Source organism: Chenopodium quinoa, unplaced genomic scaffold (genome assembly GCF_001683475.1).
Source record: "Chenopodium quinoa cultivar QQ74 unplaced genomic scaffold, ASM168347v1, whole genome shotgun sequence".
NCBI classification, from domain to species: Eukaryota; Viridiplantae; Streptophyta; class Magnoliopsida; order Caryophyllales; family Amaranthaceae; genus Chenopodium; species Chenopodium quinoa.
The window spans coordinates 2,274,716-2,293,400 of record NW_018742556.1 but is presented as its reverse complement, the minus strand read 5'-3'; the positions used below and the strand labels follow the sequence as shown (position 1 = coordinate 2,293,400).

The following is an 18,685-nucleotide window of genomic DNA, read 5'->3' as shown; positions in this document are numbered from 1 at the left end:
ATTGAAAAATTAATTATTGAGATGATTCTAACAAGTACCCACGAGAATATATTTTTTCTTATATATATAATATAAGCATTAATTAGTCAAAGAGGCTTATGTGAAATCGTGAATAGTGTAAAAATTCATAATGTTTCACTTAAAAAATTGAGGGAGCACTGGTTGATTAGTCGCTTATGAGAAGGAAAAAAAAGGAGAAAAAAAGCTTATTTGTTCCTTGTTGTACTTCTCAACAGGACAACAACCCAAGCAACATTATCTTGAAACTTTGGATTGGTTGACTCAACAAGCTTAAGGCCTCCAAGATTCATCGTCGGGGAGCTGAGCAAATCAATCTCCGCTTCATTCTTCGTACGGTATAATATATGTGTATGTGTATGTTGTTGTAGTGTGTATCTTGCAGACTTGCAGTAGCAAACTAGCACCCCTCTCAATATATAGGATAAGATTTGTAATTAAGAATCACATTTTTGTTCTATATTTCGAATCTTCTACGTTAGTGGCCTAATGACATATATTCTTGTCTAATTATACTTATTGATATGATCATTTGATCGCGCAACAAGTTTTTTTTTTTTTTTATATTCTTGTAGTATATTGTTCGAGAATACGAAATAATATACATAATAGACAAAAGGAGTATAATATAAAGATACGTATAAAAGATACAAAATTACCCAAAACCCTAAATCGATTAAACAAAATCTCAATCAATTAAAATTACTCAAAACCTTAAATTGATTAAAGAACCCTAATCAATTGAAATTACCCAAAACCCTAAGTTAATTGAAATTACCCAAAACCCTAAATTGACCACGCCACCCACGATCTTCATAAAAGATCGATCATACATTGTTTTCACTGTGTAAAATTCAAAATGGTAATTTATGCCACTATCTTCATCTATAGTATTGAATGAGACAACTAATTTCCAAAAAAGTAAATCATCCCTAAACAGAGGTTTGACTAAAAGCGAATAAAATGAACATTTGGAAATATTAATATGTTTTACGTGAATATACTACTCGGTATGTTGTATGACCTATAATGTATTTTTGTTTTTGCATATATTCCTTAATCACATAACTCAATCCTAACTAATTAAGTTTTCATCCATCTTTTACGTTAAATAAATAAATCATTCATTTTCATAATTTTTGAATGGTTAAATAATGATAATTCATTGTTATTGATTCATGTAATTTGTTAATTCGTAAATAATTTTATATAAATTGCTAATTACTTTTTTTTAATTGCGTCATTTGACTCTTCACACATTTTTTATATGCTTTTGTGATTTATCTGTTAGTAAAAAAATACTTTCAAGTATCATAATTAATAACTTTTACTTGAATACAATTAAAAATATTATTTTAAAAAAACAATTAAAAATATATCACGAATAAAAGGGACATTTAGCAAGGTATTTTTTTTAATTATCACTTTAAATAATTAAAGAATTTGCTTAAAATAAAGTATTTTATATTACCATAACGTAGGATTATATTTTAATAATTTGTTTTATATAAAATCTTAATTATTTTTTCTAAAATATAATTTGTTTATTATAATTATTATAGTGACTATATACTTTATATTTGAATAATTGGTGTGTCAAGTGTTTATAATTGTAAATCGTATATATAATTTGATTCTCATAATAATTTTTAACCTATTTAGTTATCATGTACTCTCTATTATCTTGAAAGGCATAAAATTTTTAATGTCATCATTTAAAATAATTTCATCTTAATAATTGTAATCCTCCTTCTTTCCCTTCCAATCTCTCTCTCTTCTCTGCCATCTCCAGCCATCGTTTACGTTATCGGAAGCGAAATCTCTAGCGTATCAGTCTCCCATTTCCTCCACAAATATTTGCAAGGTTCCCAAATCGCCGCCATTCATGTCTTCAAGAGAAAACTCCATTATCGGATATCGTATAACTAATATCACCAATAACCATTGCTAACAATACCTACGATGTTGGTGCTTCAATTCTCCACCCAAAGCATTTTCATGCCTCGAAATTAATTGAGTTGTTGAAGAAAAAGGTTTATGAAGATGATGATTGCGAGTCTTTAGGAATTTGGCCTGGGATGGGAAGAATGAAGTTTGTGTTTACGTCATGGAGTTCAAATTAGGGGTTTCAGATTTTTAAAAAGGCCGCTCGTTTCGTGGCTTAATTCAATTAAGCTTTTGTGGCGTTTTCATTTGGGAAAAGGGGAGAGGGGCGATTTTGAGGGCAGTGGGAATGGGGAAAGAGCAAGGAAGGCTAAGTTGCCGCCTGTCATGACTGGGACAGAAGAAGGGGTGGTTGTTTCTAACGTCGGGAAGTCGGGTTGGTACAGGTCAACTTAACTTAACTGTTTGGTTTAATATGGGAGAAAAAATACAAATTTGTGGATTATATATTTTGGGAAGATTCTATTGTAAGAGAATGGTGGAAAGCTTAGTTTGTTGTTGTTTACTTCAAATTGGGAAGTAATATTATAATACAAGTAATTATAAATACAATGTTATAATAATTTCATCAATTTGTATCAAGTTCTCAATGATATTTTGTAATGTAATGAATTTAATTACTAAAAGTGGGACCCACTTCAAATATTATTCGACGTGCCAGCAAGTATTATTAGTGTCTGCCGTCTATACATTAAGACATGGCCACCAGCCTACCAGTTAATTTAAGTTTCCTTCTCTCTCTTAAAGACCAAAGAAAAAAAAAAAAGATTAGTCTTTACAACTTATACTAAAATAATAAAGGAGACATTTCAATTTATTTTTTTTATATATGAAGTTGATTTTACTATTAATTGAAATTTGGTTAAGTCTATAGTTGAGATAATATATACGCTGATTGATGGAAGGTCATCATTTATTTATTTTTTGAGGTTTATTCTACTTTCTTTTTCTAACCACTAGTGTAGAGAATTAGAGTATGATTTCATTTTCTGACCCTGCCCTTTACTCAAAGGGTTAGAGAAAAGTATAAAAATGGTACATTGGTACTCCGTCCCTTCGTTGCTGTCTTACTCATTATTCGAAATAGTTTGAATGATGTACGATCGTACGCAGTGGCAGAACTAGAAAATTTATATTAGCGGGGTCAAACCATGTTGTAATATCCCACACATAAAATAATACGAAGTATAGTATATTGAAATATCACAAAAAGAATGAAACTTGCTAAACTAACTAAACTATTTCTCAAAAAAAAAAAAAAAAACCTACAATACAATCAACATAATTTTATGCCAACTATTATTAGATAACCTAAACTAAAGGGGAAGACTTTTTTTTTTAAAAAAAGAAATGGTAAAGAATATTTTTTCTTTTTGCTTAAACTAACAACAAATGAAGTGCACTCGTATCAAAGCAACATGTATAATCAAAATAAGAAGCGATTAAAAAAAGACTTTAAGTTGGAGGCAGTCCAAATTAACAAAAATATATTCAATATGCCACATAGGCTTATCCAATTAAAAAAAAAAATATATAAGCCATAGGTTTATTATCGAATAATTAAAAAAGAAATTATTGTTTCCATTTTCCTATCCTATAAATAGAGACGGTTTGCAAAAGATAAGTACCGCAACACATACATACAATACAACAATACAAACCCTACATAAACAAAATCATACGCAAAAATGAGTTCCTCTGATCAACAAGAGAACACCCTCGGAGGTCGACACCCTGTCGACGCAAATGGTCTAAAGATCCAAGAGGTTGCTGCTTGGGCTGTTGCCGAGTATAACAAGAAGCAGGTAAATTTTTGTAAAACTAATACTTGGTACATCAAACAAAAATCTATCAAACCGTCTTATACAAGAATTTAATCCTCTTAACATGCATGACGTATGTTATTATGGTTTACTATGTTTATTTAATCCTCGTTGTAATTTATAGGGGACAAATCTCAAGTTTGAGAAGGTTTTAAGAGCAGAACAAGACGGCAATATTGGTAGCACGACGTACTATATTGATCTTGAGGCATCTGAGGATTGCAAGACTAACAATTATTATGCGCAAGTTATTGAAATAATCACGGAAACCCCTATTAAGGAGCTTCAAAAGTTTCATGTGCTTCTACTAGGAGATGAACCCACCCCAGTTGCAAACTAATCTTCAACATTAAATTAAATTTGCACGGCTAAGAAGCCATTTTTGGTGTGCTTATTATGTAAGTTACATCAAAATATATATGAAGTTCTATATTGCTATGTATGTATTACGTGCTAGTGAAATAAACAAGTCTTGGATGACTTGATTTATGCGCTAGTAATACTGTGTAATACTATTTATTATTATCTAAATAAAATTGTCAGTGGTTGGGTCTTAATCGGATCTATATAAGTGTACATGCAAATATGCAATGCACATTTCAAATTTGCCAATTCCGTATATTTAAATTATCAAATATGAATCTTTATTTAATTAACAAAATCATAGTTAAAGAATAAATGAAGAATTTAATAAATTTAGCAATGTCATTTCATATCCGAAAAATACACATTAATATAAATTAATAATACATCATACTTCGTATTAATATATATTAAGGGTAATGCTATATGCAGCCCTTATATGAAATATTAGGCCGTAATTCTCATTATTTTTACCATAATGTGGGGACCATCAAAGTCAAAGTATGTGAGAGAGAGAGTAGTGTCCACATTGATTCTTGTTGTCATTTAAATGTGAAATGAGAATGAATGACCGTACTCAAGGTAAAATTTTTATAATTTAAGGCCTTGATCAACTCATATTAGAATTATTATATACTTAGTACTTTGGTATATATCAATTTTAATCTATAAAAAATCAGTTTAAACTTTAAAGTTCCAAATTACTCATAGTATTCTTCCAAAATAAGTGTTGTGTAAGACGAGTTTACGTTAATATTATTGTAAGACGATCAGTTTGAAAGTAAACATAACTATTTTAATTTGTCGTTGGTTTGAATTTCATTGTGATGTGTAATTTCTTATAATTCATGGTTATATACTATAAAGGCTAATATTATTATTCTAACTAGGTTAGCATCCGTGCAATGCACGGGTTTACCAGTAATTTATCTTTGAATTTTTGTAATTTTTTTTTTTTTGATTTTAAAATGTTCAAAAGTTCAATTAATTGACCTCAATTATGCTAACTGCTCCTATAAAGACTCCAACAACCTAATATCAACATAAATAACTAGAGTAATAGGTACTTATTTTAAATTAATTACCTAAAAAATAGCTACAATATGTTAATAATTAATTAACATTTTGTTTAAAAAAATAATACATTTGAGCGGAAATTTTTTTCATGAAATAGCGCCACGTATACAACTTTGAATAAAGATGACATTAGCGGTTGCTACTTTAGTATTAGTTATATAGATACATTATAATTTTTTGTGAGATAATTTATTACTAAAAAGTTTATAGTTTAAAGGGTAACTTTAAGTACTTTTGAGATATCTTTAACTCGCCTTACAATAAATTAACAAACACCCTCCTTTTTGGAGAATTTGTGAACCCTAAATATCGGGTAAGAAATAAAAAAAAATATTTTAACAACAACATCAACAAATAAAAAATGTACAGTTATTAATTAGTTCAATCAACAAAAAACAAAAAAAATAATTCAAAAGAAGTAGACTTTTGGTTTTGACCTAGCACTTATTAATTAAGTTGAATTGATACAAGTGTATTAATTTAACACGTTATTGTCTTATCCATAATAATTGTAACATTAGGTCACTATAATTGAAAGTTTCAAGTCATCGAAGTGTTAATATATTGGGCTATTGGCATATTGCACAAGCTCAAGGCCCTAATATAATAATTAACCTCGAGAATATTATTCATAGTGTAATTCAATGGTAACATGTGATGAGTTGATGAACAAGCAGGAAGAAAGTTAGCAAAATTGAGAGTACTGCACATAATAATCCATAACCTCCTCGACTTCAATGTAGTACGTACATCATACCAGCAACCACTTGTTGTTCCGCTTTCAAGTAGAAGGAATGGTGGCCGGGGATAATACAAGGAATTAAGGGAATTCCCAATTTTGAGATACATATCAGTGGCGGGATCCAAAAATTTATACTCTATCACCGAAAACTACTAATCGTTTTTGTTAGAGCACCAAATCAAACCAAAAGCTTAAACTGATGGTTGAAGCCCAGAAATATATTTTATACTGTATCACTCCCCCAAGATCTCACCTAAGCTGTGATACCATGTTAGAAGACCAACTCAACCAAAAACTTAAGCTGATGATTGAAGCCCAGGAATATATTTTATACTCTATCAGTTTTCAATAATGCAAACCAAAAACATTCATAAGGTTGATATATTTGTCTCATAGTCAAAATTTTCTCTTTATTGAAATTGAATCCTACACATTTCAAATGACACATAATATAAATAAACCTAGGTAGTATAAAGGGATGGAATTTATTTATTTAATTTTTTTTTTGTATCTACAATGTTGACATGTTGCCATTAAATATGATATGTGATGAAAGTGATTATATAGGCAGGGTCAATTAGAGCATTCACAAAAGTTGTGTAGAGGTCCTTGCTTGAAATTTTTAATAGTTGGAGCTAATACCTCATCATTGTGGAGCTACGAGGGTTGCAGCTTTGGTGAAACTACATACCTTTACAAAGCTATGTAGTTTCACTCTACTCAAAGCATGTGTTGTCCAATTTGAAGGAATAATTAAGTAATAAAACAAATCCGTGCGGGCTAAGCCCAAAGTGGACAATATCATATTAATGTGGAGTGGAGTGTACGTGCGACCCGTCAAGGTGGGTGATCCGGGCCCAACATTTTTCGGATATGAATTGAGACATTGATAATTTTATTAAATACTTCATTTATTCTTTAACTATGCTTTTGTTAAATAAAGATTCATATTTGATATTTTAAGTATACAAAATTGGCAAATTTGAAATGTGCAGGCACACTTATATAGATCAAGTTAAGATCCAACCACTAACAGTAATTTTATTTAGTTAATAATAGTATTAGACAGTAGTACTAGTACACAAATCAAGTCATCCAAGACTTGTTTATTGCACTAGTACATAATACATACGTAGTAATATAAAACTTGAAATATATTTTGATGCAGCTTATATAAGCACACCAAAAATGGCTTGGCATATTTATTGTTGAAGATTAGTTTGCAACCGCAATGGGTGCATTTATCCGAGGCTCGAACACTTCAAGCTTCCTAATAGGGGTTTGACAGACTAGTTCAAGAACTTGCGCATAATACTTGTTAGTCTTGCAACCTTCAGATGCCTCAAGTTCAATAAAGTACCTCGTGCTACCAGTTATGCATTCTCGTGCTGCTTTCAAAGTCTTCTTATACACCAGGTGTGTCCCCTGCAAATTACAACGAGGATTAAATAAACATAATGAACCAAATTTATGGGACAGAGGATTTGAACTCGATCAAAACTAATTCAAAAGTAGTATATGTTTCGGGGTTTTCTGATGTCCTGCGGGAGAGTTACAATTCCGAGACTGGAACCGGACGCCTGTACCTGCAAAACAAACGGATGTTCCGGATGATTGGAGATCCGCCTCCGACGGTCAAGTTAGTACTTGATTAAGGAGTAATTAATGCGGAAATTAAAGTGATTGGGTCTCTCTAAGTGAGAGAGTTTAATGTGTGTAATATGCGTAATCTCCCTTAATGAGGATTAAGGGAGGTATTTATAACCTCGGGAAACGTGCCAATCTAGGTTTAGGTTAACCTTGGGCTGATTGGGCTTCCCACGGAAGTTGGGCCTAGGTGACCGATTATCCCAGGTGTCATGGGAAGGACGCGTGTCGTGTCGTAATTGGTCCATAGTGGACGGATCATTGCTTGACACGTGGCAGGCTCCTATTGGCCCATGTGACGGACACATGGCGGAACCTGATTGGTCCACTTGTCAGATGGTGATTGGTGGGGAAAAATCCCCTAATCATTTGCCCCTCACAGGTGGCACGTGACTGGTCACGTGTTACCTGTGACAGGTATCGCCCTGTAACAGGCGACGACCTGCTACAGGTGTCACTCGGCGAGAGGCCGAGAGATTCTCCCGCCAAAATTTTGAATTCTGGAAGTGACCCTTCGCCTTCTCACTTCGCCTATATAAAGGAGTGTTGACTTCGGTCATTTTCACACTTGAAAACTTTGTGAGAGAACATTCGGACCCCTGAACTTGCTCTGACATTTTGGACCCTTTCTGCCTACCGCCTGCTCTGACAAGCCGACTGCAAAGGATTTTCAGAACTTCATCAATCGTCACTCGTTTAGGTAACCGTTGGTTCTCTTACTCTTAATTTTCTCTTTACTTTATTCTTTTTTGAAATGGCACCACGGAAGCACACGACACGACCTAGGTTAGTGATCAGCCGGTCACCGGGGACGGCTGAATCTAGGACTAGGAGTGCCGCCTGCCCTTTTCTGGACCCATCTTTGCCCTTTATACAAAGTCTGAATGTATCTGTGTCTATGCAGAGCATGATGGCCAGAACAAAAAAGACTGCCAGGATCTTAAACTCAGACGGCTCCTCCCACAGGGTGCCGATTAGTGAAACATCTGACCAGGCGCCAGATGTGGAAGTGAAACAAAGCGGCTTGAAAGCCGACAGTTCTGAGGGAGGAGTCAAAGTGACCCCTTCCCATTTTACAGTTGACACTTCTACATTCTCTCCTGCTCCTTTTAAAGGAGAGAAGGCGGGCCCCTCCGGGAGAGGGGAGGAGTCGTCCTCTTCGGACTCGTCAGAGGAAGATTCCGAGTCTAGCTCTTCTGGCCATGCTTCTCTGGACACAGAAGAGAAAAACAGTCGCCTGCAAGAGGCGAGGCTTTCTCACGCAGTTGAGAAGGGGGACGATTGGGCGGAGCCATCCGCCTCTCACCGAGAGCAAAATACGCCCTACTACTGCACGGTACCTCGGGGCCGGATCACAGCCATGCAAGAGAAAGTGGAGAGATTTATCGCAAACCACACAATGGGCCCCGACTTTTTAGTGTTCGTGCCGGATCCAGAAGACACAGTCGTCTGGCCGGCTGGTACCAGTTATGATGGCGCCTGCTTTGGCTGCTACGAGGCGGCCATCAAGGCTGGGCTGCGCTTCCCACTGCATCCGGCTGTTCAACGGATCTTGGATGGGTATGAGTTGGGGTTATGGCAGTTAGCCCCGAACTCCTGGGTCAACGTACTCGGCTATGTGGCCGGGTGCGAACTGCACGGGGTGGAGCCGAACTTCGAGGCTTTCGCCCACATGAACTACCTCAGCCAGACCCCTAAGGCAGGCGGTACCGGCTGGTATCAATTGACGAGCCACAGGGGCTACCTCATGACGAGAGGTAAAGCAAACAAATGGAAGGACTGGCGGAGCACCTTCCTTATCATTGAGAGTTCAGACACAGAGCTGAACAAGCGCTTCAACAGGCGGAACAGGAATCCGCCCCTTCTTGCAGGCGGCCGCAGCATGTCGCCTGTTCCCCCCAAGGCTAAGAAAGAGATCCTAGATAAAGGACTCTTCAAAGTAGAGTCGAAGGTGAACTCTACTTCAGGGGTACGAGAGCAAGTACCCCTGCACTGCGTCCCGAGCTTCAAATGGCTCTACGACGAGTACTTTTTGGCCGCCTGTGGCCTCAGCAGTCGGTGCTCAAGAGGTAGCCGGCCTGTCGAATACTCTGTTATTCCATGCATTTCTTGTTATGACTTTTATTAACTTTGCTATTTGTTTTTGCAGCGGACGCCATGAGAAAAATTACCGCCTCCAAGACTGCGGCGGCCATGTTGCGGGCCTCCATCATGCAACAGTCTTCAACCGACTCCCCCAACAAGGGGGCACCCTTGGTGGGCTTCGAACATTTCACCCTCTTTTTGGAGTTGTGTTTATGCATATACTGACTCTTTTCTTCTTTTTTAGACGGGCGCTCCAAGAGCTTCTTCTTCCCAACAGTCGGACCCCAAGGCCCGGAGGACGACTGTTGCGAGCTCTCCTGGTTCTGCCAGGAAACATGTGGCGGCTGAGAAACAACCAGCCACTTCTTCTAAAACTCCAGCTGGGCCACCTAGAAGTATGAAATTATCCTTGTAAATTTTAGACTTGCTCTCTTCTTTACTAGGTCTAATCCGTTTGTTTATGCTTGATGCAGCTGGCCATCAGGAGCCTGACTTGGTCGAGGTGGCCAAGTCTATGATCAAGGCCGTTCCTCCAGCTGAAAGGGAGGCGGTCAGGGGTGTCGGCACCCTTGACCTAGACGGGATTGCAGGGGTCCTTGCTGAGGTTACTTAGCATATTTTTGAGTATTTGAATTCCAGGACGCCTGTTTTCTTTTTTGTTTGGAAACTGACGCCTGTTCCCCTTTTTACTTAGGCCCTGCTCCGAGTGAACGGCCTTCGCAAGCCGCTTGACCAGAAGAACAAAGAGGTAAAGGCTGCAAAAGCTATGGTCGCCTCTGACTGTGATAAGGCAATGTTTCAAATTGCCCAAAATGAAGTTCTGACCATTGATATTCTTTATTATCAGGCGCAGGCTACCGCCGCTATCCGGGCTCAGTTAGAGGCGGCCTAGAAGAGGAATAACGAGCTGGAGGCGACCATCAACAACCTCAAGGCCGAGCTGAGACCTCTTCGCCAAAAGATGTCCTCATACGAAACCTTGGAGAAATCCTTGGCGAGCGTAAAGGTACGCCTGGTGACCCAGGAGAAGAGTCTTACTCAGGAGCTCTCGACAAAGGCCGAGCAAGAAAAGAAAGAGCTGGTCCGGGAGATGATGGAAGACTCTGCTCAAATCCAGCGCAGACTTGGGGCCGCCTCTTCCCCAATGCCGACTTTGCCTCATGGGAAAAAACGTACCGCTAGTGTTCTGATAGATATAATCAAGAGATCCTGGCGGCTGCTGAGGAAGAGGCGTTGGAGGAGGAGGAGCAGCCGGTAGTGGCGCTTGTGCCGCTTGGGGGTAATGCATCAAAGAAGGATGCAGCTGAAGCCGAGTCCAGCAAGAAGAGTGCTGACCAGGCGGCAGCTGCTAATATTGAAGATCTGCCCCCTTCTTAAGCTTTATGTCTTCTTTCCACGGCATGCGTGCCATTTGTTTGTATTTACCCGGCCAGGGGGCCGGGGCTCTGAATATTTTGCCGGTCTTTGATGACCGGCTTCTTTTTAATGAATTTTTTTTTGTTTTGCTTCAAATTTGTTTAAGTATTGAATATTCTGATATCCAATTGTACACTATACCGACTGTTTTACATGGCCGATAGTTGCAAACAGGTACGGATAGTTAGTCACGCCGCCTATGCCCCTGGACAACTGGTTGTCTGTTTCCAGGCTAGACGATCAGTCGGCCATTTATCCAATCGGTATTCGAACCATTTTAAAGACTGGATCCCCTTTAGGCAGGCGGTCCTGTCATTTGTAAAATTTAACCAAGTAGGAAAGTTGTTTCCTACTTGTCATGCTTTTAGGCTAGAGACTTTAGGCCGTCTAGGCCGACTGTTTCCCGCCATATTAAATCTAGTGTGAACAGGTGTTTTATGAACACCTTTTTAGTTTCATACTAAAACTTTTAAGGAGTGACCAAGTAAACATGATTGTTACCTAGTCGCCAAGTAACTGAGTAGTAGAGGTATCAAGCGGTGGGTACCGGTTGTTCCCCTTTATTCGCCAATGTTTGTTGGCTTTTAACTCATAGGTTGTTAACCTAGCAGGAGTAGTGGTTGATAGCCCCTGTTTGCCAAAAACAGGCGGACGACTCATACCTTTTAGGCTCCATACTAAATTTGAGAGAGTGACTATGAGTTAACTTTGGTGTTACTCAGTCGCCGTCACTCCTGCTTGAGTAGTAAAGGTACCAGGCAGCGGAGGCCGGCTGAACCTTTTGATTCGCCAATGTTTGTTGGCTATTAACTCAAGAGGTACCCCCTGCATTTATCCCAAGTAATACAGGCGGTCATCTGACTCAGATGCCAACTGCTACCACTGGTTTGGTTAGTGATAGAGTTATCCTTGTCTCAAAAACGGCTACGTGGTTGCCCTTGGGGACAGTCGTATAGGTGTCGTGTAATTAGTTTATAGAGCAATGTTCCACCCAAAAGGGAGCTGCTCTCTGCGACGAATTTCATCCGGAGGGATGCCGCCGGACGCCTGCTATGATGTTGGGGCAGGTCGTATTAGTTTAAAGATTGGATCAGTTGGCTTGGCGCCTGGAATGATCATTCGGCTTGTGGAATTGGTTAGTTCTTGGTGAACGTAGGTGCTAAGTAAGAGGAGGGTAGCCGATAAGAATAAAAATTAAACATGGAGAGTGGCCGACTGTTTGTTAGTAGGCATGCCCCTCTTAGGTAAAAATGAAAACTGTTTGTCAGTAGGCATGCCCCTCTTCGTCATATAGCATTACTCGAAGAGTCGGCTCGTAGTGTTCAATTGGAAGAACAGCTTCCGCACCATAAGTTAGGAGGAATGGAGTTTCTGCAGTCGCCCCTTTTTCAGTCGTCCTAATGGCCCAGAGAACATGTGGTAATTCATCCGCCCATAGGCCGCCTGCTCGTTCAATCTTTTTCTTGAGACCGTCTGAGATGATTTTATTAAAGGCTTCTACCAGGCCGTTTGCTTGTAGACGGCCGACTGATGCAAAGTGGTGTGCAATTCCTTGGTCACCCAACCAGCTTTTGAGAACAGGCGTCTCAAATTGGGGACCATTATCAAAAACCATAGACATGGGAACCCCGAACCGAGTGATGACATTTTTCCAAATGAATGAAATTACATCCTTCGTCTTGATTCCCTTTACAACCTCCGCCTCTACCCATTTAGTGAAGTAGTCGACGACAACAAGTATGTACCTCCTTCCGCCTGTAGCAGGCGTATATGGACCCAGAATATCCATGCCCCACTTAGCAAACGATAGTGGGCTATGAATGGTAGTGAGGTCAGTAGCCGGACGGTGAATTAGCTTGCCAAACCTTTGGCACTTGTCACATTTTTTCACCATCTCCATTGCATCTGCTTCTAAAGTAGGCCAAAAGTAGCCCTATTGCCTTGCCCGTAGAGCAAGCGTCCTACCGCCTACAAGGGAAGCACAGTAACCACAGTGAAGATCGTCTAGTATCTCTCGTCCCTTTTCTGGAGTAACACACTTTAAGAAGGGTTGAAGGTACCCCCTTTTGTGAAGTTCTCCCTTTATTATTTCAAAACTGGTTGCTCGTTTTTTCAGTGCTGCCGCCTGTTGATGATCATCCGGCAGGGTACCCTTTGTCAGATATGCCCTGATTGGATCCATCCAGGTTGAGCTTCTGTCTAAGATTCCAATAGGTTCTTCCTCAATGCTTCTCCTCTCCATTACTTCGCAAAAAACAGTTCGAGGAGTATCACAGGAGGCGGATGATGCTAATTTTGAAAGTGCATCCGCCTGGTTGTTTTCTGATCTCGGCACTTGGGTAAGATGGAAATCCTCAAGAGAGCCGACTGCTTGTCGGACCGCCTGTAAATACTTGATCATGGCCGGATGGGTTGCTTTGTATTCGCCATTGTACTGACTCACTATCAATTGTGAATCGGAACAGGCGTCTATTTTTCTTGCTCCTGCCGCCTTGCACATGCGGATTCCGGCTAGTAAAGCTTCATATTCTGCCTCATTGTTTGAGGCCTGAAAACTGAAGCGTAAAGCATACTCGTACCTGTCGCCCTCTGGCGACTGACATATGACTCCTGCTCCACAACCATTTGAAGTAGAGCTTCCATCCACATATACCTTCCAGACTTGGTCTGTAACTTGAGAGTCAGGAGGACGAGTCATCTCAACAATAAAGTCAGCAAAGGCTTGCCCCTTCACTGCTTTTCTAGGCTCGAAAGTAACTTCGAGGCTCTGTATTTCTATGGCCCATTTGATCATTCGGCCTGACGACTCCATGATGGTCAGTGGCCGCTTGATAGGTTGGTCTGTATATACGACGACTGCATGTGCCAAAAAGTAGGGCTTCAATTTTTTAACAGCCATGAAGAGTGCAAGACCAAATTTCTCCACTAAGGGATACCTCAACTCGGCATTTTTCAGTACATGACTGACAAAGTAGACCGGGAGCTGACAACCGTCTCTTTCAGCAAGGAGAACAGCGCTTAACGCATGATCAGAGACGACCAGGTACATGTAGAGTACTTCTTTGGGCAAAGGGCTGACCAGCCTCGGCAAGGAATGCAAGTGAACTTTCAATTTCTGGAAGGCCGCCTCAGCATCCGGCCCCCATTCAAACCTTGCCTTTTTCTTAATTGCCTGGAAAAAGTATAGGCATTTGTCGCCTGATCGGCTTAGAAATCTTCCCAAGGCCGCCAGACAACCTGTTAACTTCTGAACCTCTCGGATGGTACGAGGCGACTGCATGTCGATGACCGCCTGCACCTTCTCAGGGTTCGCCTCTATTCCTCTCTGATTGATAAGGAATCCGAGAAATTTCCCAGACTCAACTCCAAAGACACATTTCTTGGGATTGAGCATGACATGGTGCCGCCTGAGTGTGGCGAAAGTTTCTCGGAGGTCCGACAGATGATCTTTCTGAAGTTTAGACTTGACAATCATATCATCAATATATGCCTCGACATTTCTCCCAATCTGATCAAAGAACACAGTGTTTATCATTTGCTGGAAAGCGGCCGGGGCATTCTTAAGACCAAACGGCATGACCGTGTAACAGTATAACCCCTGATCAGTGACGAAGGTCGTCTTCTCCTGATCTTTCTCCCATAAAGGAATTTGATGGAAACCAGAGTAGGCGTCCATAAAGCTCATCAAAGCATGGCCGGCTGTTGAGTCGACCAGGTTATCAATTTTAGGCAGAGGGTAACTGTCTTTGGGGCACGCCTTGTTTAAGTCTGTGTAGTCTACACACATTCTCCAGGTGCCATTCGGCTTTTTAACAAGCACCACATTTGCAACCCAGTCTAGGAAGTAACATTGCCGAATGAACCCTGCATCAAGTAATTTTTTAACTTCGGCGGCTGCCGCCTGACTTCTTTCTTCGCCATGGTTCCGCTTCTTCTGCCGTACCGGCTTCTTTTTCGGATCCACGACTAGTTTATGTACCGCCAGATCAGGACTAATGCCTGGCATTTCATGGACTTCGAATGCAAAGATGTCCTTGTATTCTTTCAATAGTTTGTGAAAGTCGTCACCCAAGTCCCTTAGAGCAGTCGTCCCAACCTTGATTGTTCTGTCAGGACGCGAGTCATCTAAGATCAGGTCCGTATGCTCACCAGCTGGCTGAGGGCGGAATTCATCCGACCACTCCTCTGCCAATGATTGCTATTTTCTGTCTTTTCTTGCGGCCCCTGTCTGGGATGCCTTTCTCTTCTTGCTGTCTGCTTCTTGAACAGGCGCACTCTCCTTGACATTGTCAAGGTCTATTTTTCCACCGCTCGACCCAGTGGCCATAACAGTGGGCTTGACATCCGAGAGATAGCACTCACGGGCCATCCTCTGATCTCCCCTTAGGGACCCGACTGTTCCATTATCCCTCTCAAACTTGAGCAACATAAGAGATGGGATTATAACAGCCTTGGAATTATTCAGGGTTGGTCGTCCCAGAATCATGTTGTAGGCCGAGAGTTCTTCTACTGCCAAGAGTCGGACTACCATGTGTCGTCCTTCCCCTTTTTCGCCCAGGCGGATGGGTAAATCCACTCGTCCCACTGGGTGGACGACTCCTCCTCCAAACCCTACTAAAGGGTGGGATGCCGGATGTATGCAATCAGTCTGATATTTTAGTTTCGACAGACATTTTCTACTAATGAGATCTGAGGAGCTTCCGGTATCTATGAGGATTCGGCCAACTCTCTGGTTGGCCACTTTACATTCAATAACAATAGGGTCGTCCTGCGGCCCTCTTACCCCTCCTAGATCTTCTTCAGTGATGAAAATCTCAGGAAATGAATATTTGGAGGGCCGTTCTTGTTGAACAGAATTTACACCTAACCGTCTGATATTGTCTTTGTTGCCCCTAATAGTGGGGCCGCCTCCTGAGAAGCCGCCTGCAATGGTGTAGACGACTGCATCATCTGTATCGGAACTGTCGGCCTGTTGATTCTTTTTGGCCGACTGCTTTTTCAAGGAAGTGTTCCCCGTAGATTTCTTGACATAAGTGTCAAGATCACCTTGCTCAGCCAGGCGGTCCAGATACCGCATGAGACTGATGCATTCATTGGTGTGATGACCAACATCTTCATGATAATCACAGAATTTTTCTTGGTTCCGGTTGTTTGCAGAACCCTTCATGGGGACCGGCTTCTCAATTGAGATCCGTCCCTTGATTTCCTTTAGGATAAATTGGCTATCCTTGTTAAACGCATACTTTGGGGAGTATGGTTTGAATTCTTTTTTCTTTTTCTGGGCCGGCTGTTTAGAGGAATCAGCCGCCCAGACCTCTTTTCTCTTCTCGTCTTTGTTTGACGACTGTTTCTGTCGTCCTTCTCTTTTGTCGGACCTTCTCTCGTCTGACTGTTTTACCGTACTACAAAGATCAGTCGCCTGTATATAAGCTTCCGCTTCAATCAAGGCCTCTTGAAGAGTCGCCACCCTCTTTCGGACCAAATCAAATTTGAAGGTCGACCCGTCTTTGAGACCTCTGAAAAAGTCAGTATAGGCTACTTCATCCGGTAACCCTTGAATCTGTATTCTCATCAGGTTAAACCGCCTGATGTAAGAACGAAGCCCCTCCTTCTCGCCCTGCTGAATTGTTCCTAAATCAAGGGTCGTCTTCTTCGCAGGGATGTTCATGGCGAAGTTGGAGGTGAATAAGTAAGCAAGCGTCTTGAAGTTATTTACACAACCAGTCGGCGGGTTGCCGAACCATTGTTGTGCGATTCCTTTGAGAGTCGTTGGGAAACACTTGCACCAAGTGGGATCATCCAACCCTTGAAGGTACATCAGGTTGGTGAATGCCATCAGATGGTCTTCTGGGTTAGTAGTGCCGTCATAGGCGCCTACTAATACATTTTTCACTTTGACCGGCTGAGCGGCTTCAGTAATTTCCTTGGAGAAGGCCGACGGCTATTCACCAAGTCTAAGCAATCGTAGCTGCCAGTCCATAGGTTGGACACTTTTTGCTGCATGTCCACCAAACGGAAGTGGCTGTAAAAAATACCGTTGTTGCGGTACAAACGGTAAGTTTGGTACCGCCTGGTCGCTATGAAAGCCGGACTGACGGGAGGTGCCGCCTGACTGACTCTCATGATACGACTGAGTATGCCTCATCGAGGTATTTCGCAGACTGTCTTGGAAGTTTGAAGTAGAGGCCGACTCTGACAATCGGTCACTCTTCTTCTGCTCTAGCAATAGCCGAGCGTCTGTGTATGTTTTCCTCGACCCGTCCGCCTGAATATGACGAACAGGTTTCCTATTTCCTGGAGTAGGAAAACGGTATTTTGTGAAATCAAGGGCAGTTGGCTCCCACTTCCTAGATTTAGGATGAGGGGTCGCCTCTCGCCCTTGAACTGGCTTCCTCTTCCGTGAAGTGGAGGGTTTCTTAGCCGACTGCTCCTTGTCCAGAGCAGGCGGCTTCTTGTTGATCAACTCTTGAATTTCTCCCTTGAAGTCCCTCATGAAGGTCATGAGTTCGTTCCTTGTGATGGGAGCAGAACCATAAGTCGGCTGCTGCCGAACAGGCGGTGCCCCTGCTGGCTCGCTTCCAGTTTGAAGATGTTCCCGTTCCCTCCTTTCGGTATGACGGGTACGTCGGGCCCTTAGGGTCCCGTCTGAAGCTGTGTGAGCTTCAACTTCAAATTCATTCTCAGTATCGTGGTCCGACTGAACTAGAGGGTCGTCCAGGGGACGTCTCTCTTCAGGAGCCGGTACAAACGTGGATGCCATCTCAGAAGTACTCTCCCCACAGACGGCGCCAAGATGTTTCGGGGTTTTCTGATGTCCTGCGGGAGAGTTACAATTCCGAGACTGGAACCGGACGCCTGTACCTGCAAAACAAACGGATGTTCCGGATGATTGGAGATCCGCCTCCGACGGTCAAGTTAGTACTTGATTAAGGAGTAATTAATGCGGAAATTAAAGTGATTGGGTCTCTCTAAGTGAGAGAGTTTAATGTGTGTAATCTGCGTAATCTCCCTTAATGAGGATTAAGGGAGGTATTTATAACCTCGAGAAACGTGCCAATCTAGGTTTAGGTTAACCCTGGGCTGATTGGGCTTCCCACGGAAGTTGGGCCTAGGTGACCGATTATCCCAGGTGTCATGGGAAGGACGCGTGTCGTGTCGTAATTGGTCCATAGTGGACGGATCGTTGCTTGACATGTGGCAGGCTCCTATTGGCCCATGTGACGGACACATGGCGGAACCTGATTGGTCCACTTGTCAGATGGTGATTGGTGGGGAAAAATCCCCTAATCAGTATAATTTGCAACGTAAAATGAATAATTGATATTAATTATACTCCATAGACCACATATGGCCCCATTCTTTAGAGCTGCTCTGCTCTACTCAGCTGAAATCTGCTTTACTCTGCTTCAATCTGCTCTGCTCTGATTAAAAATAATACTAATAATAATAATAATAATAAAATCTGCTCTGCTCGGCTCTGCTCTGGTCCACTGAAATCTGTTCTGCTCTGCCCACAATTTCAAAAGAACGGGGCCATAGTGTATCATTGATGGTATTATAAAATTGACCT

At 41.2% G+C, this 18,685-nt stretch overlaps 2 protein-coding genes across 3 annotated transcripts in view; one reads left to right on the top strand and one right to left on the bottom strand.

The window, feature by feature from the left end:
* Positions 1-3,577: 3,577 nt before the first annotated feature.
* LOC110720533 lies at positions 3,578-4,342 on the top strand. Its single transcript, XM_021899572.1, has 2 exons — positions 3,578-3,767; positions 3,910-4,342. The coding sequence occupies exons 1-2, from the start codon at positions 3,651-3,653 to the stop codon at positions 4,123-4,125; spliced, it is 333 nt and encodes a 110-aa protein (XP_021755264.1). The 5' UTR covers positions 3,578-3,650; the 3' UTR covers positions 4,126-4,342.
* Positions 4,343-6,973: 2,631 nt separating this feature from the next.
* The window catches only part of LOC110720532 (putative cysteine proteinase inhibitor 7), a 32,485-nt gene continuing 20,773 nt past the window's right edge, over positions 6,974-18,685 (bottom strand). For both annotated transcript variants that reach the window (XM_021899571.1, XM_021899569.1), the window contains exon 2: positions 6,974-7,392. In XM_021899571.1, the coding sequence (XP_021755263.1) occupies positions 7,183-7,392 (210 nt within the window). In that variant the 3' untranslated portion in view covers positions 6,974-7,182. The remainder of the gene's footprint in view (positions 7,393-18,685) is intronic.